At 59.8% G+C, this 24,592-nt stretch overlaps 7 protein-coding genes across 7 annotated transcripts; 3 read left to right on the forward strand and 4 right to left on the reverse strand.

The window, feature by feature from the left end:
- Nucleotides 1-424: 424 nt before the first annotated feature.
- GGTG_03941 (CAMK/CAMKL/PASK protein kinase) lies at nt 425-6,224 on the reverse strand. The gene is made up of 3 exons (XM_009221728.1): nt 5,203-6,224; nt 1,651-4,874; nt 425-1,583 (listed from the first exon to the last, which is right to left on the reverse strand). Exons 2-3 carry the CDS (start codon nt 4,862-4,864, stop codon nt 1,306-1,308), a joined length of 3,492 nt encoding a protein of 1,163 aa, XP_009219992.1. The 5' UTR covers nt 4,865-4,874; nt 5,203-6,224; the 3' UTR covers nt 425-1,305.
- A 2,200-nt stretch (nt 6,225-8,424) lies between these two features.
- Nucleotides 8,425-12,308, forward strand: GGTG_03942 (F-box/LRR-repeat protein 2). The gene has a single exon (XM_009221729.1). The coding sequence runs from the start codon at nt 9,216-9,218 to the stop codon at nt 11,577-11,579; it is 2,364 nt and encodes a 787-aa protein (XP_009219993.1). The 5' UTR covers nt 8,425-9,215; the 3' UTR covers nt 11,580-12,308.
- Nucleotides 12,309-13,069: 761 nt separating this feature from the next.
- Nucleotides 13,070-15,238, forward strand: GGTG_03943 (hypothetical protein; the record flags this gene model as incomplete). Its single annotated transcript, XM_009221730.1, has 3 exons — nt 13,070-13,105; nt 13,514-14,508; nt 14,683-15,238. 3 exons carry the CDS (start codon nt 13,070-13,072, stop codon nt 14,768-14,770), a joined length of 1,119 nt encoding a protein of 372 aa, XP_009219994.1. The 3' UTR covers nt 14,771-15,238.
- Nucleotides 15,239-18,852: 3,614 nt separating this feature from the next.
- On the reverse strand, nt 18,853-19,071 carry GGTG_03944 (hypothetical protein; the record flags this gene model as incomplete). The annotated part of the gene is made up of 1 exon (XM_009221731.1): nt 18,853-19,071. The coding sequence occupies one exon, from the start codon at nt 19,069-19,071 to the stop codon at nt 18,853-18,855; it is 219 nt and encodes a 72-aa protein (XP_009219995.1).
- A 536-nt stretch (nt 19,072-19,607) lies between these two features.
- Nucleotides 19,608-21,498, forward strand: GGTG_03945 (hypothetical protein; the record flags this gene model as incomplete). Its single annotated transcript, XM_009221732.1, has 3 exons — nt 19,608-19,758; nt 19,855-21,126; nt 21,235-21,498. The coding sequence occupies 3 exons, from the start codon at nt 19,608-19,610 to the stop codon at nt 21,426-21,428; spliced, it is 1,617 nt and encodes a 538-aa protein (XP_009219996.1). The 3' UTR covers nt 21,429-21,498.
- Nucleotides 21,499-21,813: 315 nt separating this feature from the next.
- GGTG_03946 (hypothetical protein) lies at nt 21,814-22,379 on the reverse strand (the record flags this gene model as incomplete). Its single annotated transcript, XM_009221733.1, has 2 exons — nt 21,814-21,882; nt 22,197-22,379. The coding sequence occupies 2 exons, from the start codon at nt 22,377-22,379 to the stop codon at nt 21,814-21,816; spliced, it is 252 nt and encodes an 83-aa protein (XP_009219997.1).
- Nucleotides 22,380-22,675: 296 nt separating this feature from the next.
- On the reverse strand, nt 22,676-24,424 carry GGTG_03947 (hypothetical protein; the record flags this gene model as incomplete). The annotated part of the gene is made up of 3 exons (XM_009221734.1): nt 22,676-22,881; nt 22,971-24,275; nt 24,349-24,424. The coding sequence occupies 3 exons, from the start codon at nt 24,422-24,424 to the stop codon at nt 22,676-22,678; spliced, it is 1,587 nt and encodes a 528-aa protein (XP_009219998.1).
- Nucleotides 24,425-24,592: the final 168 nt, after the last annotated feature.

The raw sequence follows: 24,592 nt of genomic DNA on the forward strand, positions 1-24,592 counted from the left end.
CGGCTTCGTTGGCCTGGAAGGGAGGGGTAGGGGCCAAAGCCAATAAGCGAGGAGGAAGCACCAAGGGCGGACCCCGACCGCTGCCGGGTCAGGATCGGAGACCCCTGTAGCTAATTTGGGAGGTGGGCCCCTCAGCCCCTAGCCTATCTTGCCAACGGTTGCAACTCATCCCCCACGGGGAATTAACTTAAGCGCCTCCCGCATTAAACAACTAGCAAACGCACGGACCTCCCGCCCAAACTAGTCGAGGTACCTTGACAGTTTGTGTTGCCCGGTGACTCCGCTATTTTAGGGTCAAATAGCAATACGCGCGGGGTGATACAGCACTCCCCCTCTTTTGCTGTCAGGAACCAAGTTGTGTGCAGCCGTCCGTCACCATGTGTATTTGTGGCCACCTCATCTTGCATCTACCTATTCATCCAAGCAAAGCGACATGGTTACGTAGTATTCGTCTAAAATCTGGGGTATATAATATACGTCAGGCTGAGGCCAGCGGTAGCGAATTTTGAAGACAGCGTGATCTATGGCAGTGTGTATAAATGCAATGTAGTTTAAAGCAAATAAGAAATCGTGAAAAAAAGGGGGGTGGGAAATATGACTTGCTCCCTCGCAACCAACCACCTCAAGCATAAAATTAAGCAAATAACCCTTTTCAACGCCCAGTTCTTTCCCACCCAGAAAACCGTCGGTCGTTTGCGCCGCTTCCCTGCCATGTCAATCCCAAATCAATTTCGTCCCATGTTTTACACCACTTGCCTCCAACCACACCCCGCGTGTGGAAATCGAGTAACATCGAACGTCTTTTTTGCGCTTCGAGGTTGGTAGAGCCGGCTCGAAACGTCCTGCTGAGGGTGTGTGCTCCGAGTGCCGCGTGTGCCACCCGTAGCCGAGGCCCGTCACCACACGTGGAGGTTCGGCCTTGTCTTGGGTTGCTGGTGCAGACGGCAGGCAGGTGCGGTAGTCCAAGGGGGGTCATACAAGAACCTGCCAACTGCAGGGCGCCGTTGACGTGGACGTTTGCGCGCTGGCTGCAAGGAGGCAGAGTCAGTCGAGGGAACCACCCCTTGTTTCGCCTAGAGACTGGTTCCGTTGTGCAAAAATCAAAGCGCCACTGCATTTATGACACGGGCCACGCTTTGAGCAAGCGAGGCTCCTTTGATTATTTGAGAGTCGGCTTGCTTTTTTCTCCTCTCAAGATATTCTTCTTTCAGTGCCACGTCCGCGGAATCCGGCTTCTGCTCGGCCGGTTACGGCGCCCTCGGCTCGCGAGCAACCTTGTCGGTATGCGCATTCCCGAGCTGCTCGTTACTCGTTGCCTGCCGGCTCTTGACACCAGGCATGGGCCAGGACTTGGTCAATGTTGAACCGTTGCGATACGTTGCGGTTCAGCATCTGGCGGATCAAGTCAATGCTCTCGTCGCTGATGGTATAGGGTACCCTGAGGTCCCTGTCCATGATCTCGTCGATGCTGTAAAACGGATTCTCCTTGTAGATGATGGTGTAGAGAAGGATACCGAGCGCCCAGACGTCTTGCTCCTTCCCCCCGTACGGCTTGCCGCCGAGGACCTCTGGAGCGGCGTAATCTAGTGTGAATGAAGGGGTCAGCGGGCTGTGTTGGAGGTGTTAAAAAGGGGGAAAACAAAGACGTACCAATAGTGCCCACAAAGACGTCAAAGGGCCCGCTCTTGATGTATGCCGCACTACCGAAATCGATGAGCTTGATATTTCCGTCGCCGTCCAGAATCACATTCTCATCCTTGATGTCGCGGTGGACAACGTTGGCCTTGGTGTGCAGGTGATGTATCGCGCGCGCCACCTGCACAAAGATGCTCCGGCACTCGGACTCCTCCATGTTGCTTCGGACCTCGATGTAGTCGAACAGGTCCATGCCCGGCAGGCCGTGCGGCGCCATCTCGATGTAGTAGTTGGTCTCGTCCTCAAAAAAGTCCTCCATCTCGACGATGTTGGGGTGCCGCAGCCCGTCCCGCCGCAGGTAGTCCAGCACATGGATCTCGAGCGGAACAGTCCCCAGGCGCCGGTCCCTAGTCCACGTGTCCACCAGGATGCGCCGCTTCGTCACGTATTTGAGCACGACCTTGTGCCCGCTGTCCTTGTGCTTGGCCAGCTTGACTTGGCCGTATGCTCCTTGGCCCATCTCTTCCAGTATTGTAAAACTGTCAATCGTCTTCTTGGTCGGTGTCGCTGCCGGCTCGGGTTCCTTGGCCGCAGGGGACGTGGCTGGCGCCGCCGCCTCCTTGGCCTTCCCACCGGCTATCTTGGCAGCCGCGCCCCGAGCCACGTCTTTGATCTGCTGGGTGATCTTGGCTATCGACATCTCCTTCTTCGGCTCATCCGTATCTGATCCCATATCCTGTGGTGTGTGCGCCGGGGTCTGTCCAGGAGACGGCTGATGGAGAGGTGTGTTGGTGCCAGACATCAAGGGAGACGTCGCGCCAGAGCCAATGATCACTCTGGACGACGTGTGCAGGTGCCTGGAATAGGTTATCCAGAGCGCGTACACCATTTCAGACGTCGAAGTCACGCTCACGTCCTCTCTAGAGCCACCCAGGGACCACAATGTCTCAGGCGCCGCACCAACGCCAGCGCTCTCGTCTTCGTCCTCGTCCTCCTCCTCCAGGACAGAATCATCGCGTGCGACGGCTTGTTTCTCGCTCTGAACCACCCGCATCTGCATGTCTATTTTCAGCTCGGAGCCGTCACGGTGCCTCCCAGGGAGCCCCTCGGGGCGCAAAATTGACGTGGCCGTTTCACCCCGGCCATCCCGGAGGGCCAGGAAAGCCGAGGCCCTTCGAAAACTGTGCTCGGGGACCACGATGCCGTCGACGAGCGAGATGTCGTCTTCACGCGTGATGATTTCCAGGAGCTTGTCGAAATCTGGCACCAGGCTGTTGATAGGCATGCCATCGGGCTTCTCGTGGCCGAAGAGAGCGCCGCAAAAGGCCGAGTTGGAACTTTGGATCTTTAGGTCGCTGGTGTTTACGACGATGATGCCGGCGATGTGCGGGAAGCTCGACACCCTCAGCTCCGGCTTCCCCCTCGTCTGCTCCACTGTGGCCGGAATGCTGACGCGTTCCGAGTTGCGGCACGTGTAGAAGCGCCGCTTGTTTAGCTGGGCATAGTCAATCTCGCCGGTCCTGGGATCGATCCCCTGTCGGGGGATGCGGGGTATAAGCTTCCCGACATCCATACCGGGCTTCAGGGACGCGTCGCCCCAGATGGCTGCCAGCGCGCCGTCCAGCTTTTCGACGAGGCCCTCTTCCCCAAGAGTGACGGTAGCGACGTCCTCATGTATCTCCTCCAGGACCCAGATCAAGCCAACTCGCTTCTCCTTAACCCATAGGCTGGCAGATCCTGTGGCACCGTTACGCTTCTGGATCGGCACCACGTCTCCGCAGAGCAGCACGCCTCTGGATGTGTTGGAGCTGTTGTTGGATGCCTTGCGTGGCCTCGGCTCTCCGCTTTGTACCGCATGCGGCCTTCGGGAAGCCTGTTGTGCGGTAGCCTTGGATGTTCGCGAGTTCGGTTTGCTGAGGAGATGCGCCGTGATGCCACCGCCGCGGCTGCCTAGAAGACTGTTCGAAACAGTCCGTGCAGCTGGCTTCGGGGGGCCGGCAGCTTCACTGCTGCCGGCAATTCCCTGGGCCTCACCTGGCTCCTCTCCCTGGAGCTTCTTGGAAAGCCAGTCCCTCCTCTCCTCCTGTACCACCTCGAGGATCCCCATCTTGCGTACCTCGGCTTTTGTGACACCAAAAACCAAACACGCGAGGTCGTTGGCTGCTACGATGGTCCAGGGAGGTTTTGCCTCGGTGGTGAAGATGGCTTGTGCGGCCGGGACCCATCTTGTCGAGTGCCCATGTGCGGCGGGCGCGACGGGCATCGTGAAGTTGCCAGCCGATGAGAAAGACTGGGCCGTGTTGGGGGATAGCACCGGGTCTGGCCCCGAAGAGGCACCGGGCACGTACGGCTGCGCCATAGCCTCGACAAGTTTCTGCTGCATCGACGCATGTGCCGTATCGGTTAAAGCCCTCTTGAGAACACTGGGTCTCCTGGAAGGCGGTGGTGAGGACTGAGAGGTCTGGTCGGTTCCCCCACTCTCGTTAGTTGGAGTCCTCGACGAGTCGGCTGAATCAGGCGGGACAGCTCCTGTTGACACCAGAGGCGACGGCCGGGCGCCGGGCGCAGCAGCCTGCTTTGCGGGTGGATCTGGGGAGGGCGAGGCCTTTGCAGCGGCGGCAGAAGGCGCAGGGCCGGCGATCAGGTCTGGGCTCGCAGACCTCGGGATAAAGTCCTTGTCAAACACGTTCTCGCCCGAGACCTCGGCCGGGCCAGTTAGAGGGCCGTGGGGCACGGCCGGGTCAGAATTCGGGAGATTTCCGGCGCCGAGGATGTTGGCCTTGGCAAGAAGCTCCAGCATACTCTGCGCGTCATGGTCGCCCGAGACGCGGGCCTGGGCGCTTGCGATGGCGGCATTATTGGCGTTTGCGGCGGCCCAGCCCATCCGGTCTCTCATGAACTCGAGGGAGCGCTTAAGAACACTTTGGCGGTTGTGTATGAGTTCCTCGGACTGGTTGGCGAAAGAGAAGGAGTGTAGCGACTCGGAGGGGAAACGCGAGAGATCTTCGGCGAATGTGGGCGATGCAGGGCCGCCGGGCGAGAGTGAGGTGCTGCTCCCGTATGCGTGTGGCAGCATTAGGGTCATCATGGAGGCGGACCGCGGCAGGCTCACCGAGGGGCTTCGCGAGGAGGGGTTCGAGGACGACGGGAGGGTCGGAGCGCGGACGGGATGGTGCTGGCGGATCCGTCGAAGGCCGGACAGACCGAGTCCATGGTCATGGTCCGTCATGATAGGGGATCTGCAGGGGAAGATGAAGCGAAGAGAGGATTGTTAGCAGGCATGGTCAGCTGGTGGGGCAGCATCAGGCTGCGCACGGCGAGGCAGCAGACTGGAGCATCAGGCAAGGCTGTTGAGACATGCGTGGCGGCGGCCAGGCACCATGGCTGGCTGAGTAAACGCCCAAGGCCAGAGGAGCGGGAGCCAACACGGCCTGAGCTGGGCGATGCGAGGCATGTGACGGAGGGCGCTGGTGAATGGCTGGGGCAGCAGGACGCGGGGTTCGGGGGACCAGGCCCAACACAGAGGGGGTCTGAGCCCAAAGACAAGTCGGAGAGCAGCGGGCTTACCTAGTAAGGCCATCGAACTCGGCCGTGGCGGCGCCGGCGTCGAACGAAAAGCGGATGCGACCGCGGTCGGAGCCCTCGCCAACGATGGCCAGGTTGCCTGTGCTGCGGTTCTTTGGTATTTGCAGGGTCGCCGGGAGCTTGGGTCGACCGCGCTCGTCCGCATCGTGAGGTTCGTTGGCGCCTTTTTTGTTTGTTTTTGTTTGTTTTATTTTGCATGATTAGAAGGGGAACAAGCCTCGGGCAGGGAGGGACGTCACGCCATGGCATCGCGCTGCCAATGACAGCGGCTGGCGAGGGGTTGCGGGCGCCCTGGACGGCGCCAGCAAGAGTCGTCGCGGGTTGCGCTGGAAGAGACGACTCACCATGCTCCTGGGCTCCAAGGTACGTCCGGCGCATAATTGGACGAGGGGCACGGGAGGATGCTCGAGGCAGTCGTCGGCGTCGATAGGGTGTTTGGGGGAAAATATACAATTAAAGAAAGAAAAGAAACGAGCACGCAGACGCTCGAGAAATAAGAAGAAGAAAATAACAAAGAACAAAGAACCCCCCCAAAAAAACAAACCCCTGCGTCGGGTGGGCTCGCGGCCTGGGTGGGCTTCAAAACGGCGGGCAGCAATTATTCGAGCACCCGCACAGAGATTTGGACGATTGTCGAGACACGACGACTCGCCGCAGGGGCAGCTTTGTTTGGTGGTGTCAAGTGTTGCTGCTCACGGAGGGGCGCGGGGTTTTGGCGGCCACGCTGGAGCCGTGCAGGGCCTCAATGTCGGGCTCCGTGCTGGGCTGCTGGCGACCGAGGCTTGGCAGCATCAATGGAGCAGCATCAATGGAACGTGCTGGGGCTCTGCCTTTTGTGGACTCTATCTAAGGTCTGTTTCTTCTGGTGTTCTGGTCTGGTCGAGGCCGATCAAGCTTGGCTGGCCAGATTAATAGCCGCCTCCCGCCTCCTCCGCCTCCTACGCGCCCTTTCTTCGGCGGCAATAATAACGTCGACGGCGCGCGCCAAAAGCAAAAGTGAGGCGACTCCCACTCTCGGCGTCAACCGAATCGAAAAACGACGGGCAGCTCTTGGGTGGAGCAACAACCAGCCAGTCTAGCCAGTACATAACTCCCATACCAAGTGAAATCCCCCCACCCCTGCGAGTATCTGCAGAGATTCCGTGCCTAACCCCCTCCACAACCCTTCAGAGTCTCCAGAGGTTAAAGTGATTGGTCGATTGCTCCCCGATCGAGCGCACAGCACAGGCGCAGCGAACTCGGCAGCGTCATCGGGCAGTAACCGAGCTTTCGCCTGACACGAGGACAAGGTTGGAAATTTATATTGGTCCTGCGTGGTTGGGTTTGGTGCATCTGGCATGTTGACGACATGCCCATCACCCTATCAGTTCCCGCAAATGATGGGCTCTGCACGTGATGCTCGCTCCCACCATCCATGGTTGCATGCGAGTTGGTGGCCAATCTTGATAGCACGTTTGTGCCTGTTTTGACATCATAACCTGCTTGGTGGGGGACCTTGGGCTTTCTTGCTTCCTCGCCAATGCACGAAAAATACCCAAGTCGGGGCGGCAGCCAGGGGGGTCAGGCTGGTTGACCTTGGGACTTGCAACTGACTCGCCTTTGGCAAAACCACGCTTGTCACCAGACCCAGCAATCAGTGCCAAAAACGTCAGAAGCAGCTCTCACATGAGCGCCTACCCTGGCGCCGCGCTTGTCTCCCCCAATCAACAACCCCAATGCAACAACTGGTTGGTCGCGAAGGAAGCAACAAGGCAAAGGTCACACACACACTGGCATGGCAGCATTGTGCTGTGGTTGTTTAGGTCATCTGCCGCAAAGGCCACCAGGCTCAAGGCTCGACTCGGTTCGGGCCTGCGCAGAGAGGAGACGCCCTAATATCTATCTCTATAATGCTGGACGGAGTGGCACTTGGGCGTCCGACCTGGGGGGGCTATAATCGGCGGTATTTCTTGCTTCAAACCAAGGCGGTCGGGCGGCTGCACCATCACGCGGACACACCATCCCGAGACGGATGCCGCAACCGAAGAGGGCACCTAGGTAACGGGCACCAGATAACGAGCACGACTGCAGCGTGTGAGACAAGCGGCTAGATGAAGATAAGCAGGCTAACACGGCGGCCGCCTGCGCTCCCGGTTGACACGGCGGCGAGCAGGGCATCGCGAGGCGATGGCTGGGGTCTGGGGATTTTGCGGGGCCGCATCTTCCGACGTCCGAGTGTGCTTGCATCGCAAAGCTACAGATATGCCTGTGAGGCACATACATACATGCCTAGGTAGGCGTGTAGGTACCTACCTGCCCGGGAGCCTACAGGTACATGGGTACATGAACACACGAGTGCCCACGGCGGCGTCGCACTGGCTGGAGTCTCGCGTGAGCCTGACCGACCGATCAACCGTCCACCCCATCTCTCCCACCTGCACCCCCACCCACGGGTTCGGGAGACGGCACCAAGATGCCCTGGTGCGTCCGTGGTGGTTGCCCAGATAAGAACCTGCGCTGCACGCTCGTGCTCTTGTATGCTGATCATTGGATGTCCCCCCCTCAGGCCACGACCCTGCATGCCTTGGGGGGGTGTCTTGTGGCTCTTGGTGAGGGACCCGCGTGCGCGACGGGCTCAAAAATAGGGGTCCAGCACGAGGAACCAAGATCCAATAGGCGCGCTTGCTGGCCTGGGCTCGCAGCCACCAGCTGGCTTGATGGGGCGTCACAAAAACGGTCATCTGCAATATGGATGCGTTAGGCAGGAAGAAGAGTGCCACAGGGCAATAAGGCAACAGGGCAGCAAGGCAGAGAAATGATAGATAGATACACGGCCAGACAGGCGGGCACTCTCTGGCCAGGGCCGCAAGTCTGTAGGTAGCCAACAAATTGCGCGCGCTATGTAACAATGTAGCGGTTAACCTCTGGCTCCCAAAAAGGCCCGCTGGATCGCTGGGTCTAGGCTGCTGCATCTCGTCCCCAAAAGCAGAGCGGAGGTCGAGTGACGGCGTGGTGGTGGTGTGGACGGACTGGGTCCCTGCTTTTGCTTACATGCCACTGCATGTCTCGCAAAGGCTGCCCCAAAGCCTAGCCCCGAATTGGCTACTGGGGGGCAGGAAGGCCATAGACCGTTGGATGGTGAAGATAGCGACCGGGTTCCATGCGACATTGTAGTCTGCCTTCTTGTCCCCTCCTTATCCCCCCTCCCATATTTGATGCTCACATCTTGCCTTTTTTTTTTTTTTTTTTTTCTTCTCTCTTTTTCTCCCTTTATTTCCTTCTTCTGTTTTGCATCTCATGGCCGGCACCTGCCATTGAGCGAACCACGCACACGAAACGAGACATGTTGAATTGGGCCGCCTGTGCTTAGACCAAGTGCGAGCCGATTAGTCTTGACTCTTTGTGGCCTCGGGCAAGTCCGCCAAGGAGGGTTCCTGTCGCGACCGTCGGCTTTTCCTTGCTCAACATTGACACCCATTTCAACCGGCGCAACTTTTTCTTCTCTCTTTTCCTTCCTTTTCACACTCTTCTCTCCTCGTTTCTGCTCTATCCCCGCCGCCTTCGCTCTCCCCCAGGGCCGTCTCGGCACTTTGGTACCTGAACCCAGGGGCCGATCGCTAAATCCCACCCAGCTCAGGGGGTCGATTCCACCCAGCCCACATCGCGCCGCCCAACGAATTTGGCGATCCACGTCGCGGGTCCTGTTGCGGCTGCTGGACAGACCAGGCCGCAAATCAAGGCCGCAAACAAAGCCCGCTGCCGACCCCAGCCGCTGCAACCCTGCCGATCCCCAGGCCCTGCTTGGGCAGCCAAGGGCCCCCGCGCGGTGCTGAGTGAGGGGCCGACACTTTCTCGGTTCTGCGCAGATGATGCCTCCCTCGTCCACGCGAGCGCGAGCCTCCGATTTCTGCGGCTGACAAGCAGCGCCGTGCCCGGACCTTGCATGAGAAAGAGAGGGAGAAAGAGAGAGATATATATACCCAAGACGCCGCCATCTGCTATCGAGAAACACCAGCATGGCCGACACAGCCGTGGCCTCGGCCTCAGCCGCAGCCGCAGCCGCACAATCTCCGGCCGTTCCGGAGACGCCTCCCCAATCTCTCCAGCAGCAGGACAGCCTTGCCGGCGCTGTGGGGCACACGCCGCATCAAGAGCCCGCCTCCGCCATGGACGCGAACCCCAAGAATCGCCTCAGTGGGAGGCAGAGGCTGCTCCGCGGCCTGTCGCGCATATCGTCGACGCCGTCGCTGGCCCAGCTGGCCACCGGCCGCCCACGGTCCTCCTCCACTCCCCTCTACGGCACCACCCACAGCTTCTCCTGCGTGAGTCTGTCGCCGGCCTCACCCTCGGCCTCGGCCGTGCCCTCGCTCGGTGGCGCCCACACCCCCATGGGATCCTCCTACCTTTCCCCGCAGCCTTCACACGCAGATGCGTTGACGGCGCCGAATACGGCCCCCGGTACCCCGGGCGCAAGCGACTCGCCACAGGTCTACACAGGCATTGAGCAGCGGCTGGCCATACGCAAGCTCGACGGCGCCGCCGCCGCTGCCGCAATTGCCACCACCAGCGCCTCCACCAGCGTTGCGTTGCCTGTCGAGATCAGGTCCAGAAAGTCCACCTTTAACATGTGGGCCAAGATGCCCCACGAGATCAAGGTGCACATATTCTCTTACCTGCGGCCGCGCCAGCTCGTGCGCTCGTCGCGCGCGTGCAAGGACTTTTACAAAATCTGCTTCGACGGCCAGCTGTGGACCTCGTTCGACGCATCCGAGTTTTACAGGCAGATCCCGGCCGATTCGCTCGCCAAGATCATCGTGGCCGCAGGACCCTTTGTGAAGGACCTCAACCTCAGGGGCTGCGTGCAGGTCGAACACTACAAGCGCGCCGAAGTTGTGGTCAAGGCCTGCAAGAACCTCATCAACGCCACTCTGGAGGGGTGCCGGAACTTCCAGCAGAGCACCCTGCACAGCCTGCTACGCACCAACGAGCGGCTGGCACGCCTCAACCTGACGGGCCTGGGCGCTGTGACCAACACCACATGTAGGATCGTGGCCGAGTCGTGCCCCCAGCTGGAGATGTTCAACGTGTCGTGGTGCGAACACGTGGATGCGCGAGGCGTCAGGGCCGTGGTGGAGAAGTGCCCCCGACTCACGGACCTGCGGGCCGGCGAGGTCAGGGGCTTTTACATCCGCGAGGTCGCCGAGGCCATTTTCAGGACCAACAACCTAACGAGGCTGGTCCTCGGCGGCTGCGGCGACCTGGACGACGCCTCGCTCCGCATAATGATGCATGGCGTGAACCCAGAGATGGATGTCCTGACGGACCGGCCGATGGTGCCGCCCAGAAAGCTCCGTCACCTGGACCTCAGCCGCTGCACGCAAATCACCAGCCATGGCCTCAGGGCCCTGGGACACTTCGTCCCGGAGCTCGAGGGCCTGCAGCTCAGCGGATGCACGGGGCTCACGGACTCGGCCCTCGAGCCGGTGCTGGCGACGGCCACGCGCCTGACACATCTGGAGCTCGAGGATGTGCCGCAGCTGACCAACGCGGTCCTTTCAGAGCACCTGGCCAAGTCGCCCTGCGCCCCGGCCCTCCGACACCTCACAGTGAGCTACTGCGAAAGCCTGAGCGATGCAGGCATGCAGCCTGTGATGAGGGCTTGCAGGAGCCTGGAGACGGTGGAGATGGACAACACACGCGTTAGTGACCTCGTCTTGACCGAGGCGGCCGCCATGGTGCGCGCGAGGGCGGCTCGCTCCAAGGACAAGCTGAGCCGTCCGCGTGTATCGCTCAACGTTGTTGTATACGACTGCCAGAACATCACCTGGACGGGCATCCGTGAGGTTCTCTCTCGCAATGCCGAGATTTTGGCGCCTGGCCGCCCTCAACAGCACCACCGACGCCAGGATCGCCACCACCACCAGCCTCTAGAAGCCGATTTCCAACCAAATCCGAGTGCGAATAATGACAGTCGAGATACAAGTGATGGTAATTCCAGCGGCGGCAGTTCTAGCGGCTCTAGCTCTCCCTCGAGGACGCAACCGCGCAGGCCACCACCAAAGCCCGCGACGACACAACCCACGTATCCCACCGAGATCATCTCGCTCAAGTGCTTCTACGGGTGGCAGATGACGGTGGACGAACACACAAAACGAGTTCTGCGGGGCGACCTGGCGGCGGCGGCGCGGCTGGAACGCAAGTGGGCAGAGTACATCCAGGCGACCGAGGAGGCCGGGGTCGGGGGCGCCGGCGGCCGGAGACGGAGGCGGAGGGCCCGAGAGGCGCAGCAGGTCCACGCCGACGAGGAGGAGGGCGGAGGTTTCGGCCCACTCGGCGTCGGGCGGCGTCGGGCCCGGACCGCCGCGTGCGCCGTCATGTGAACAGCGGCATTCCCGGGAGGCACCTCCGACTCCCCTGATTTCCCCCTTCCCCTTTCCCCTTTGATGGCTGTCGTTCAGATGAAACAGCCATGGGACGACTTGTGATATTTTGGGTTCGATGACAGGATGGCCTCGCCCACACCTTTAGCCCTGCTGCCACTTTTCGATACATGCATCTTTCCCCCGTATACATATGGAGGGTACTTGATAGGAGTAACGGCGTAGATTTCTAGGAGCATGTATTTTCTACTGTTGCCTGCTATGATTCAGTCTTATTTCCTTGTCCTCCATCCTCTCCTTTCCCACATCTTCTACTCGTGCAATTATCCCTCCCAGCTTTGGGCTTGTATCATGTGAACCATCCTTCATATTTTCTCCTTGCTGTTCTATCCCGGTCGAACATGCTGTGGCCATTGCCACCTGGATATCAAGGTCTAAGGCAAGTGTGGTTGTACCTGGGCCTCCTCGTCCGGCAGAGTAACGCAAGCTCATATGCACATAGCTGCACCTCGGCATGACGGCTCGCAACAGACTTTGTTCACGGCCGTGCCGGTTCAATGCACAGAGAGCATATCTCGGCTGCCCTTATGTCAACCTGCCGCTGGGTCAAGCTTGAGCAATGCGTGTGAAGACGGACATGTATCCATTCCATTCATTCATTCATCCGCCCTTTCATGTATCTAGTGCATCCGTCTGCATGTTTCAAGAGAGAACAAACTCCACAACACATTCGTGCCGAGGGGGCGTGCGATGAAGGATCAGGAAACGTACGGCCATTTTGGCCCGCCCATCGGGGCTGGGGCTGTCTTTATCTCCTAGCGCCTTGTCATCGGAATCGGCTTCCACTGGGCGGGGGGCCGACGTCGGCCCAGTCTACAGTCGGTGCGGTGCGTAGGCGAAAGAGGCCCTTTCACGGTGCGCCGGCTACCGTCTGGCCTTGTTGCGGGCCGACTTTTCATTAGTAGGTCACGGGCAAGCTGACAGTTCCCTTTAGCTACTTGACGAATAGTCCGTCGCCGCCCTGCAAGGGAGAGCTTACAGCGCCCAGAGCTGCAGTCATGGAGGAGGGGATGACGGCACCACATAGAAGCTACGTGCAACGTGCCAAGCGAGGAACATCCGAATAAGAAGCAACATATATCAGCCGCGAATAATCCCACCAAGCAGAAGGCACGAGGGAACGCCGCCGTGGGGGGGGGCTGGGTAGGGGGAAGAATGGGAAACACCACAAAAAAGGCAAGGCAAAAAAAGGGGGGCTATAGTGGATCGATCGTATGGGTGGGGGCTTTGACACCCACCCGCCCGGCCACTTGCCGTTTTGGATGCAACCTCCACTCTGCTGGAAGGCGGGGCCTCTCACATGGCTACACGGTGCGTTGAACCACTTCTCATCAAAGTTCAAAATGCGATAAAGAACGAGACAAGAAAAAAACGGCCCTTCAACACACCTCCCTACCTACCCACCGACCTAGCCGAGTGCAGCGAGCAATATGGGGCTGGAGGTCATCTATGTCACGCGCCACGGGGTACGTAGAAAGAGCATCACTAGGGGCAGTAAGGCAAGGGAACGAAAGAGGTTCGGCGGGCGGTGAAGTGTCACAAGCAAAGCTCCGAGTTCCATTGAGTCTTTGTGTCGTCTCTCCCCCCTTGCGTCACGCCGTCGCACACAGTATCGTTGGGACACTGGCCTGCTAGTGCTTGCCACCTCCTGGAGCTACGGCTGTTTATCTGACTACTAGGGGCGGAAGAGGGCCTCTCTACTGCATCTTGTGAAACAAACCGGCAAATGGCTTTTTTTTTTTTTTTTGTTCTGACTTCTAACATATCCCTTCTTCTGGCTGGGTTGGCGCTATGCTCCCTCCCCACCACCGCTGCCTTGTCATTGTGGTTTTTAGTTCCGCTCCAGCTGGACAGTTGACCCGTCAACCGGCAAGTATACCGCCACCATCCGGTCGCCGACCGGTATAGCAAACGACCCCGCCCTGACGGCGCACGGCTTGGACCAGGCCAGGGAGCTCGGCCGCCACCTGCTCGCCGTCGAGCCGCCCATCGAGCGCATCTACTCCAGCCCCTTCTACCGCTGCCTGCAGACCATAGAGCCCTTTGCCCGCGCAGCCCAGGCCGGCAGCAGCAGCAGCAGCAGCAGCAGCGATGCCGCGGCGCCGCCGCAGCCGCCGAGCGCCGCCCTAAAGGTCCGGGTGGAGCCCGGCGTGGCCGAGTGGTTCGGGGCCGCGCCCTTTGCGCACCCGGCACCCGCGCCGCCCGAGGTGCTCGCGGGCCTGTTCCCGGACATGCTGGACGGCGCGTACCGGGCCGAGGTGGTGCCCCCCTCCCGGGGCGAGTCGGTCGCGGAGCTGCACGACCGGGTGGCGCTGGCGGCGGCGCGCATCATCGGGCGCTGCGATGCCGAGGGCGCGCGGGCCGTCGTCGTCTGCACGCACGCCGCGGCCGTCATCGCGCTGGGTAGGGTCCTGACTGGCCGCATGCCCGACGACGTGGCGGGCGCCGACGACTTTGGCGCCTTCACCTGCGGCCTCAGCGTCTACCGCAGGAGGGCGGGGGCTGCGGCAGGTGAGAAGGGGGAGGATGAGGGTGAGGGGGGAGGAGGAGTGGGAGCGGCAGGCAAGGAGGAGGAGGAGGAAACTGCTCCAGCTCGTGATGCCCGCGCTACGGCAGCAGCCAAGACGCCGACGACTTCAGATGATGCAGTCCCGGTGGGGACGCAGAAGCCCGGGGACGTTACGACGGGTCAAGAGGTGCAGTTGGAACTGAGACAGCAGGAGAGCGCCGCCGCCGCCCAAGAGGTCCGTTCGAGCATCCCTAGGGAACGGGTGGATGCTTGGAGAGGAGGGCGTGGGGTTGGTGGTGGCTGGATCTGCGAATCCAATAGCGACTGCAGCTTCCTGAGTGGCGGCTGCGAGCGAGGATGGTAGGTTATCCCTTTTCTTTTGTTCCTTCTTTTTTTTTCACCTTCCTCTTTTTCTATCTCCCCCTTTGTGTTGAACACCGCCAGCATGGCACATATTGGAAACCCTTTTAGACCCCCTGCCTGCATGCAGTTCCTGATCCGCTAACCAATCCTGTTGGGGTTACGAACTGCCAGGAGCTTTGCCGGAGAGGAGTCGTTCCCAGACTTTCCCGCCGTGTCTGCCAGTAGCGTTCGTGAAGAGAGACGAACCACCCGCCTTTAGCCCGCGAGGACCCATGGGTCGGGTTCCCGCACCCCGTAGCTGCCCGGGCAGGAGGTTGTCGGCGGTGCAGGCAGCCACAAGGCACGCGATCGCCTCCCCTTGCACACATTTTGATATAGCGGGGCGATAATAAGAGACGTGGGCTCGCGTCGAACAGACGGGTACGCCCAGACCGGTCGGCCCTTTTTTTTTCTTATTTTATTTATTTCGTCAGTTCTCTCTTTCGTCTCTCTCTATTTTCAGGTGGCCGTTGTGAGGACAGTGCTACCCAGCTTCCGCATACGTACCCCTTGCCACCGGCCTCACACTACAGCCGCGCTCACAAAGTGAGGTGGATACAGGGTCGCAATTTCCGATGGGTTGGGATGCATGCAGCCGGTCGATGGATGCAGCTGTCAAAGCTGCAGCAACAGATGGTGTCTGCTGAGGGTGCGTATCCTTTGGTGGCCTGTCGAAGCAGAAGCAGACCCTGCTTGCTGATGTTATTGCTGCTGTTGCTGTTGCTACTGTTGCTGCTGCTGCTGTGCTTTGTGTTTGCTGAATGCTGCCCAGCACAGGGGTCCGTCCGCCCACATTGTGACATTCCAACCCACGAGATCCACCCAACAACCACAACTACCAAAATCTCCGTTCCGAGCAAGGCTGCTGCCCCGCGCGAGTCAGGATGCTTCAATTGATTCGTGACCGTCCCCCCCACTTGCCGGCGGCCTGTCCCGTCCGCTCCAATCCGAGGGCTTTGGACCGCTATTTTTGTTCTTCTCTCAAGCTTTCTCTCCGCTTTGTTTCGCCTCGAGCGGCCACGCCGCCCCCCAGTCCAAACGGTTTCGGTTGACCTTCTCTTTTGGGTCAGGGTCTCGATGCGCTGACATGATCGAGAGCCGGACGACACATGTTCAATATTGCCCTGGCACCCTATCAGTGTGTGGACTGCATTCCTCCAGCCACAGATCTCAGCTCGTACCACCTGCCGACCGATTCGGAAGAAGGGATAGCCAAAACGAGAAGTGGGAGAGCGGGAGGAGAAAGAGAGAAAGAAGTTTAGGAGACATCCATGATGCAGCCAACATCCCCCCTCTCTCTCTCCCAGCCCAGCCCAATTTCCCCACCCTCTGCAGGCCCGAGCAAGCAACAGCTGATGCACACACCAAGGAGAATATAATATTTCCGCCCCGTCGGCAAGGGAGGCCCACGCTAAGCGGGTGGCACGGCGATCCTTTCCTGTGTGCACGCGCCAGAGTGTGAGGCTGAAGGAACCCGAGTCGACCGCACCTTCGACTCTGCTTCCGGACAGACAGACGGGCCCTCGGAGGGGGGCCTCGATGTGACCTCGACCTCGACTGCCAGGCAAAAGAGACACCGGCTTCGCTAGCCCAGGCGACGAGGGGCGCGGCTCGAATACGTCCGAGAACTAATAATCCCCGATGGAACGGCGTGGTATGTGGTGCGGGTAGCCATGCGACCGGTGGTGGTTCGTTTTTTTCTTTCCTTTTTCTTGTTCTTCTTTTTTTTTTGTTGCTCCTCCTCCTCCTCCTCGTCCATCACTTGTCTCTTTCCTTCTGTGCTAAACAAGACTCTAGCAGCACCAAGCCTAGCTGCGGGGCGATCCACCGCACTATTGGTCAGCGCCAACGCGACTATTGCACCGAGGCGGAGCCGGCGTGTGCTGACAGCCTGACCCAACCGTCTGGGCTCTGGTGGCGCATGGACGTCGTCGCGATCGGCCGTCACACTCTGCATTCGTCCTCTCCTTCTCGACCTCGACTGGGGGTGACAATCTGCCCTCTTCGAGGCTAACATGACGACACAATCCAACGGCCCTCCCCCACGATTGCCTGCCTGCTAGATCTGCTCACTCTCTGCTCTTGTTGTCATCACGTGTTTTGCGTACTACGCGTCGTCATGCCCGGCCGGCATGGGCGAGTGTCGCACTAGCTGGCAACCAGGTAGGTGGTATCTGCCTTGGTACGTATTAGTGCTATCCGTTCACTTATAGATAGGTGCCTAGTTAGGGAGGGTACTAGCAAAACGTCAAACGTCAGACAACAGTCAGACAGAAACAGACCAGTCGCCTGTCAAGCTCTGTGCTAGCGTTACATCGACGATGTTTTTTTTGTTTTTTTCGCCGTGCGCCCTACTTCTCCCTTCGGCCTCGAAATCCCCAGAACTTTCCGCTCAGAAACAAAAAGACGCTTGTGACAGACCGGTCCTACTTAGTCCGGGCTCCCATCACGCTGATGATTTCCCCAAGCGAGAGTGACACAAGGGCAGACGTGCATAAAAATAATGCACGTAGCCCAGCCTAGCCCTAGCCCAGCCGATCGAGCCAGTTGGCGCGCGCGCGGCTGAGATGGCTAACACTGCGCTAAGCATGCCTGCCGGAGAGGCCTCTCTCTATCCGCTTCTGCTTTTGCTCTCCTTGATCCCTATTCGTCGGTCCTGAGCGAGCTATTGTCCCTCTAATGGCCACCCAAACCACTCCCTTGGGAATTGGCAAGACTCCAAAAGAACGAACCATGCAAGTGATATCCCTGGCCTGCCCTGCCCGAGTCCGCGCAGTCTCATCGACCCATGCCCTGCCCCGTCCTGCCCTGTCTTGCGTCGCCTTCACTCATCATCATCAGCCCGGGGATGCAGAGATACCCGCCTCCCTCGCCCTGGTAGCGTGGCAGCAGTCTTTTTGCTTCCTCCCTGTGATTCTTTTTTTAAACACCTGTCCTCACCATCCCGTATGGCCCCGAGTGGTATTCGTCACGTAGGCGGGGACGAGGGAGGGGGGGCTCGTCAGGCCGGCCTCGTGGGCCTGGCACGCAATACCGTCTATGTACAAACAAGGAAGGAAAAGTACAGGGGGGAACAAAGGGATCGGCCATTCACCAAAACCACACACCGAGGGCCGCAGCTGCTGACCTTGGGAAGACCCACGTCGTCCGTGAGCAACCACAGTCTGGTTTGCCTTGTCAAGAAGGAGAAAAAGGTTACAACGGCTTAATTGTTGGGCGGCCGAGCGGCCGAGCAGGTGGGCCAGTATGGCCTGTGGTGAGCCCATCGCGTCGGACGCCCGTCGTCGTATCTACGAGGGCCTCGTGGCAACTGGGGAGAGGTGTGTCCTGGACCAGGTTGTCAGGTTACTTGCCGGCATTGCTGGGTCGCGGAAGCCAGGGTAACGACGGGGGCAGTTCGGAAAGCAAAGCGATGGTCGAGCGACCCCTGCCGTCTACCCGGGGTGATCACCGATATACCTGCCAGGGTATCTACCAGGGTCCATGTTTGTTTGGTGTTTCTATCTTTGGGGGAGTGGCAGAGACAGATGATCGCCGGTTCGAGACAATGCCGCGATGCTCTCAACCCAACTCGCAGCATTGGATATCCTGAAAAGGGATTGCCCAACATCCTTCCAACAGGGCTGCTAGTGCTGCCGCTACTGCGGCCCTGGTCAATATGTCGCTCGTCCCATGTATGCAGGCTCGCGTATTGGCATCATTAAGGCAAGGCAAAAGGCAGCTAAGCTAGCCCCGGGTGGCGACAAAAGTACGCTTGCTTCTCTTCCTCCCTTCGACCTTACGTGCGTGTTGTTTGTCCGCATTCGCCCTGGCCGAGGGCTCTCCTCGCTTGCGCCGAGCTAAAGCCTCTCTGCCTCTGCCCACTGCAGTTGCTCTCCCTCTCCCTTGAGAGGAGGGCGGGTCCGCAAAACCCTCTCGCTTGGGATGCGTCCAGGGATTAGGGGGTGGAAAAGATGGCTGCATGGCTTGCGTTGCATCGCGGTCGATCCTCATCCTTCTCTTTTGGGCATATTGCTTCTCTTTTCGTCCGCCGCAGCCTGCAATCTTCCCACAAAAATTCTCGTCACCCTGTCCTGGACTTTTGATGTTGATATTGTTGGTTGCTAATGTTGCTAATGTTGCTACTGCACAACCGCTCCTGCTACTGCTACCAACTAATCGAAAAATAGCCGGACAAGGACTAGGGGCCCGGGACTGATGACCAGGCTCTCACGCCATGGGGGGGCGTACACGCATCATGGAGACCTGGGGCCCCGTTCCGAGGACTAGAGTAAGAGAGCACGCGATGAGTCTCTTGGCCGTTTATGGGTGCACTGCGGGTGGGACGTGCTTCTCGTCCTCGTCCTCCTCCTTGTCCTCCTCCACCTCCTGATAGTTGAGGGCGTCCAAGCATTTGGGCCATATGCTCCGGCCTTGCATCATAGCCGCACACCTCTCGGCCGCCCCTCCCTCCCCTCCCTTGCCTAATCCGTCCTGCTCAACCCGGGAAGCGAGCCGGGGAGCCCAACTGGGCTTCTCCATCAGACAACCACCACCACCTTGTGTGGATCCCCCACTTTCTGGTTATTGCGTCTCAGGGAAGGCGTGTGCGCGCCGGCCTGTTGCCAGCCCCCCCATCCCCATCCTCTTGGGCTTTGCCCCTCCAGGATCTGCCCTTTTTTTCATGCCTGCCCCGGCCCGGAAAAGAGGCCGTGGTGACGACGGTGCCGATCGACGCGCACTGACTGCCTTTGTTTTCTCCCCCATCCCTACCTATGGTGCCGCGAGACCCTTCACCTCGCGCCCGCATGTCCCGCCGTTGCGGCATGTCTCGTCCGCAGAGCATGCCGTCTCACACGCCCCCCCTGTTCCCTCCCCTCCCCTCTCTCGGCCAATGTCTCTCCCTACCTCCTCCCCCTTGGACCTGCTGCTTGGGTTTTTCCCTTGATATACATATAAGCCCGATATATCCCCTCCCTGAGTGAAATCCCCAGCATTCCACTCCCGGACGCTCCCTGCATAGCCCTACTCGCCTTTGTTCACCATCCAGAGACAAAGAAGCCCTCTCGTTCTTCACCATGGGTGTCTCTCCAAACCCCCAAATAAGCGTCCGCAATGACGGCGGGCGCTCCGGGCTGGACGCCGCCCACACTCCGGCCTTGCTTCGTAGGGCCTCGTCCCCCAACATCACCACCCCGTTCGAGTCTCTGGTCATCCCTGATATACAAGGTAAGCAGACATGAGCACGGCCGCTGGCATCCCAACACACACAGACACACACACATACAAGTCCTCGCCCGTCTCTAACACAATATGGAGAAACAGACCCCCAACACCAGCATGGTCAGCCCTCCACGGCCCTCCCGAGAATACAGAACCTCTTCGCCATCTCGGACGCGGGCCGAGGTGGGCAGCAGCACCAGGCCGGCTGGGAGAGGCGCGGCAGCTATGGCTCCGAGCTGCCGCCGACCCCGAGGTCGACGTGCTCCGAGGCGTCGAGCCTCGACAGGCGCCTGATGTCGCTCGCTCCGTCCGCCCTGCCGTCGCCCACGCTCCCCTCCAGTCCCTCGGTATTCTGCCCACCGCCCCCGCCGCCGCCGTCAGGGGCAGGACACCGCTTCCAGCTGCCGTCACCCCCGATAACGCCGCTCACAGACTCTTTCACGCTGTCCACCGACGCCTCCGCCGCTGCCGCCGTCTCGTCGTCCTCTTCCCTGTCGTCCCTATTCAGGTTTGCGTTCCCCGTGACGGCGGCCGACTATTCCGCAGCAGCAGCCGCCGCCGCCCCTTGCGGTCGCCCGAGCCCAGAGATGGGAGCACCGCCGCCACCACCACCACCGTCAGCGGCCGCAAGGAGGAGGACCTCCTCCTCCACCTTCAGGCGGCGGCGGCGGTCAACCGAGGAGCTGGACAGGGCCACGGCCGCCGCCGTCGTCTGCCAGCCCGCGGTCTCCCCAAGGGCGGCCAGGGATGAGCCCTGGCGCGTCAAGAAGACGACGGAGCTGTCTGCGACGCGGCGGCGCCTGCGGAGGAGGGACAGCGACAGCGACGCGCCCGTCGTCGCCGCCAAGTCGCCAGCCACTTCCTCCTCTCCCCCTCCCCTTTCTCCCTCGTCGTCGTCGTCGTCCTCCTCCTCCTCCATCGCCGCCGCCGCCGCCCGCAGAAAGACGGGCAAGAAGCGCGGGCCGGGCTCCAACGCAAAGTACCCGCTCGCGCACGGCGACTTCATCGTCTACATGAAGGTGGAGAAGAACCTGAAGTGGGACACGGTCACGACCGAGTTCAACCGGGCCCTGGACCGGCTGGGCCCTTACCTGAGCCCGTCGGAGCACGCGACCCGGCTGCCCGACCACCGCCGCCAGGACGGCGCCCAGGCCATCTTCTACCGCATCAACGAGGTCATCCCCGTGCTCGACGGCGGCGGCGGCGTCCGCTTCGCCCCCGACGGCCGCGAGATGGACGAGTGGATCAAGTGCCGCGACGAGAAGGACCACGGCGTCCGCCTGCCGGGCCTCGTCGACCGCTACCCCGAGCGCGTCGCCGCCATGAACTACTGGTTTGTGGACGAGCAGGACATGCGTCGGGCCAGGAGGTTGGGTAAGTTTTTGTCTCTTTTTTCTTTCCCTCTTCCCCTCTCTCACACTCACTTTAACTCTTCCTTGCTTTCATGCTAACCCCCACTCTCTCTCTCTCCCTTTCTTACAGCCGCCATCCGTGAGAGACAGCGCAGAGAACTCGGCGTGCCCACCTGGGCCGAGCAGCAGCACATGAAGGTGCTCCCTGAGAGGCTGGACTGCCAGCGCAGAGTCAAAAAGAGCCCGGACGCGCCCGCCGAGCAGCAGCAGCGAACTCCCACGGCCACCCCCTCGCCCGCCCGGGACCTCTTCTCTACCCTCTAGTCCCTTCTCGCCAGACTCCCACCCCAACTTGGTCACGCAGACACACGCCACACACACACACACACACACACACATACACACGCCGATAACGCCACTTCACTCATTTCAAAAAGCATTTGACACTGTTTTGTTCCCTTTTTTTCCGTATCGCTCACCTTTTCTTATTCTTTTAGTCTCTTGTTCTCATGTCACACCCTCTCCCGTGCTCTTTTGCTTCTCGTCGCTAATTTCTGCCTCTGCCCTGTTTTTGCTTCGGGATACGCTGTATTTGACATTTACGTTATCAATCTCTTTCCTTTTTCCTTTTTTACTTACTTTGACCCCCTTCCCAAGCCGGGTAACCAGTATCATGCTTTCTTCTCACATCAACATCATGGGTCGGCGTTCACTTCCAGGTGAGAAATACGGCGTTTCCATACCCCGCAGCGCCATCATATCCGCCTCCTAGGGCTGGCTATCTCAATGTTTTTTTTTCTTTTTCCTTGACAGTTTCCCTAGTTCCGTTTATCGCATTCTTTTGTATTATCTCGTTTCTGTTTCTCGCCCTTTTACCCAACAATGCACTGTTTAGCGCAAACACAGGACAATCAGTCAACAGAGACGGCATAGTTCGTTCATATTTGTTTTTTGTCGGATTGGTAGCAGAAAAAAAGCAGGTGTTTTTTTTTTACCAGCTGGCATAAAGGCAAGCGTCGGCTTATTGGCTTGTCTGTTTCAAGAGTCCATGAGACATCTCCACATGTAAATGTCCCCACGGCCCGCGCATACCTCGGTGTTTTCAATGCATAATGATATACTATTACAAACGCGCCGGATAATTAGAAAGAAGGAAAGGATGTGAAGTCGGGTTCTGGGACTGAAGAGGCGAAACAGGGAGTGAGCTACACCGATCTTTGGCATCCCGAGCTGAACCCCACCAAAGCAAGACATGCAGGGTCCAATGAAAGCCATGTTTCCACTGCCAGCCACCATAGGGATATGTTGGCCAAGCGGGGATCGCGAGTGTGTCCGCCACTGCCGATTAATGGGTAATGCAAGACGCAAGATGCAGGGAGAGGCTGACGCAGACTCAAGGATTAATACATAGGCTAGGCTAGGGGGCGAGGGAGCAGCTCTGCTGGCGAGATACACATGATTGGTGGCCGAGGCTGAGACACCAGCTCGCTACCCTGCAGGGGCCCCTCTCCCCTTCCATCTCGTTGCCGTCTCGGCGCAATCAAACACAGGGCTTAGGCAGTGCTCACGACCTAGTAGAGTCCAGGCAGATTTTGTGGCTTGCCGATTGTGATCTTAAATCGATCGTCACCCTCGTCATTGTCCTCCGACTCGCTCGCCTCGTCAAACTCCTCCAGGTCCGAGGCGTTGCCGGTGCGGTACAGGTACGGGTTGCGGTCAAATTCGTCATCCGTCGCCACCTCGTCGTCCGGGTAGTCAGCCGCGTAATAGTTCTCCGCTGGTGAGCATGCCCGAGTCAGCCAATCCTATCTTTTCCATCCTTGTGTGCAGGAACAAACGGGGCAAAGGGGTTTCTTGTGTACGAACCGTTCTCGTCGTCTTCGTCCTCGAGCTCATCCTCGCTGTCGCTTTCCTGGCCATAGAAATACTCTAGATCCGGCTCGTTGTCCAGCACCAGCAGCCCGACCTTATCGGGAGTGGCTTGAGCTCGAACCGAGTCGGCCGTCACGCGGACATAGGTATCGATGACATAGTCGGCATCATCATCCTCACTATCGCTGGTAACTTCCCTGTCCACGTCCATGTCCACGTCCATACCACCCCCGTTGCCATTCGAACTTTCTGCTGCAGTCCCACGATGAGCGGCTGCGGATTTTGTGCGCTGGGGGTGCCTCTCAGGGTACCGCTTAGCCGGTGGGTGTGGCTTGAATTTCATGGGCGAGTTCGAGGAGGCCTTCTGCTCCTTGGCCGAGCCCCTGGCGGCATTGCTGGCTGCTGCCGCTGCTTGCTTAGGCGCGGCAGCCGCATCTCTCTCCTGGATCTGCTCTAGGTCGCGAGCGATATGCTGCAGCGTGTACTCGTTCATCTCGCGCGCGAGTTTATCCATGTCCGTGTCCCAGCGATTCACGAGCGAATCTGGGAGCTTCGGGGTCGACGAGCCAGCCGAACCGCCTCCGCGGCGGCGCTGGAGCGGAAGCCTAGGCTTGGGTGCATGCAAAGTGTCCGAGGCCTGGTCACTCAGGTCCGCATCCACGTCTGCCCGAGAATGCGCTGGCTGCTCGTTGTCCGAACGAGAATCGTGTTGAGACTGCGCCGAAGTCGGACGAGGCGACCGGGATGCGGCCCGGGCCGCTGCCTCCGCCGCCTTTCTCCTTAGGCTGGTATGTTTGCGCTTGGTACGCTCGACAAACAGGGCCGGGGCCGAGCCTTTGGCAGTCGCAGTGATGGCGGCAGCGGGGTGCGGCACCTTGCCACCGCGAGCACCGGGCCTAAGCGGAGAGTGAGGCTCGACGGCGTTGTGGCTATTGCTACGCGAGAGGTGGAACCGGCGCGGCTCCATCACAGCCTTGGCGGCGGGTTGCGGAGCTTGGGGCGTCGTCGGTTGCTGGCGGCCGGGCGCAGCGGTCGAGGGGGCCGGAGCACCCCCTCGACGCGATCGGGCATCTGCCTCTGCACCTGCGGCAGACGAGCCATGGGCGGCAGCAGCGGCGTGGTTGCGCTTGACCTTCTCAAGTGGCAAATTCTCCTCGCCGGGGCGCGAGGAGCGGATGACGGGCGGCGTCGCATGCTGGCGAGCAGCAGCAGCCGCAGGCGAATCTACAGCGGCCTCGGGGTCGTGGCGCTGGTACAGAAATGCGCCGGTGCGGTGGCGCTTGGTGCTTTGCTCAATTCCTTTTGAGGCAGCCGTCAGTACGATGGTGAACAGAGACCCGACGGCGGGAGGGATCTTGATCGCGTCACGGACGTAGGAAAGTGACTGGCCCATCGTCGTTGCGCTTGCGCTTGACCTGGATGATCTGGGGCGGGACTGCGGACGACATCTCGGAAGTGGGAGGAGGAGGCCAGGAGGGATGCGGGCGAGAGGGGAGCGCGATTGGCGACGAGCTCGATGTGTTTGTTGCGCGGAAGGCGGCGGCTGTTGGAATCCTGGCTAATTTCGATTTCGAGAATAAGGAATGTTTGGGAACCTCAGAATCACAGAGTTGGCG

The sequence above is a fragment of the Gaeumannomyces tritici genome, assembly GCF_000145635.1.
Source record: "Gaeumannomyces tritici R3-111a-1 unplaced genomic scaffold supercont2.2, whole genome shotgun sequence".
Lineage (NCBI taxonomy): Eukaryota > Fungi > Ascomycota > Sordariomycetes > Magnaporthales > Magnaporthaceae > Gaeumannomyces > Gaeumannomyces tritici.

Bases quoted from the DNA above. Each gene is read 5' to 3' on its own strand.
- GGTG_03942 (XM_009221729.1), top strand. From the start codon at position 9,216: ATGGCCGACACAGCCGTGGCCTCGGCCTCAGCCGCAGCCGCAGCCGCA.
- GGTG_03941 (XM_009221728.1), bottom strand. From the start codon at position 4,864: ATGACGGACCATGACCATGGACTCGGTCTGTCCGGCCTTCGACGGATC. The intron at 1,584-1,650 runs GTACGTCTTTGT...CATTCACACTAG, and splicing joins CGTCTTTGTGGGCACTATTG to ATTACGCCGCTCCAGAGGTC.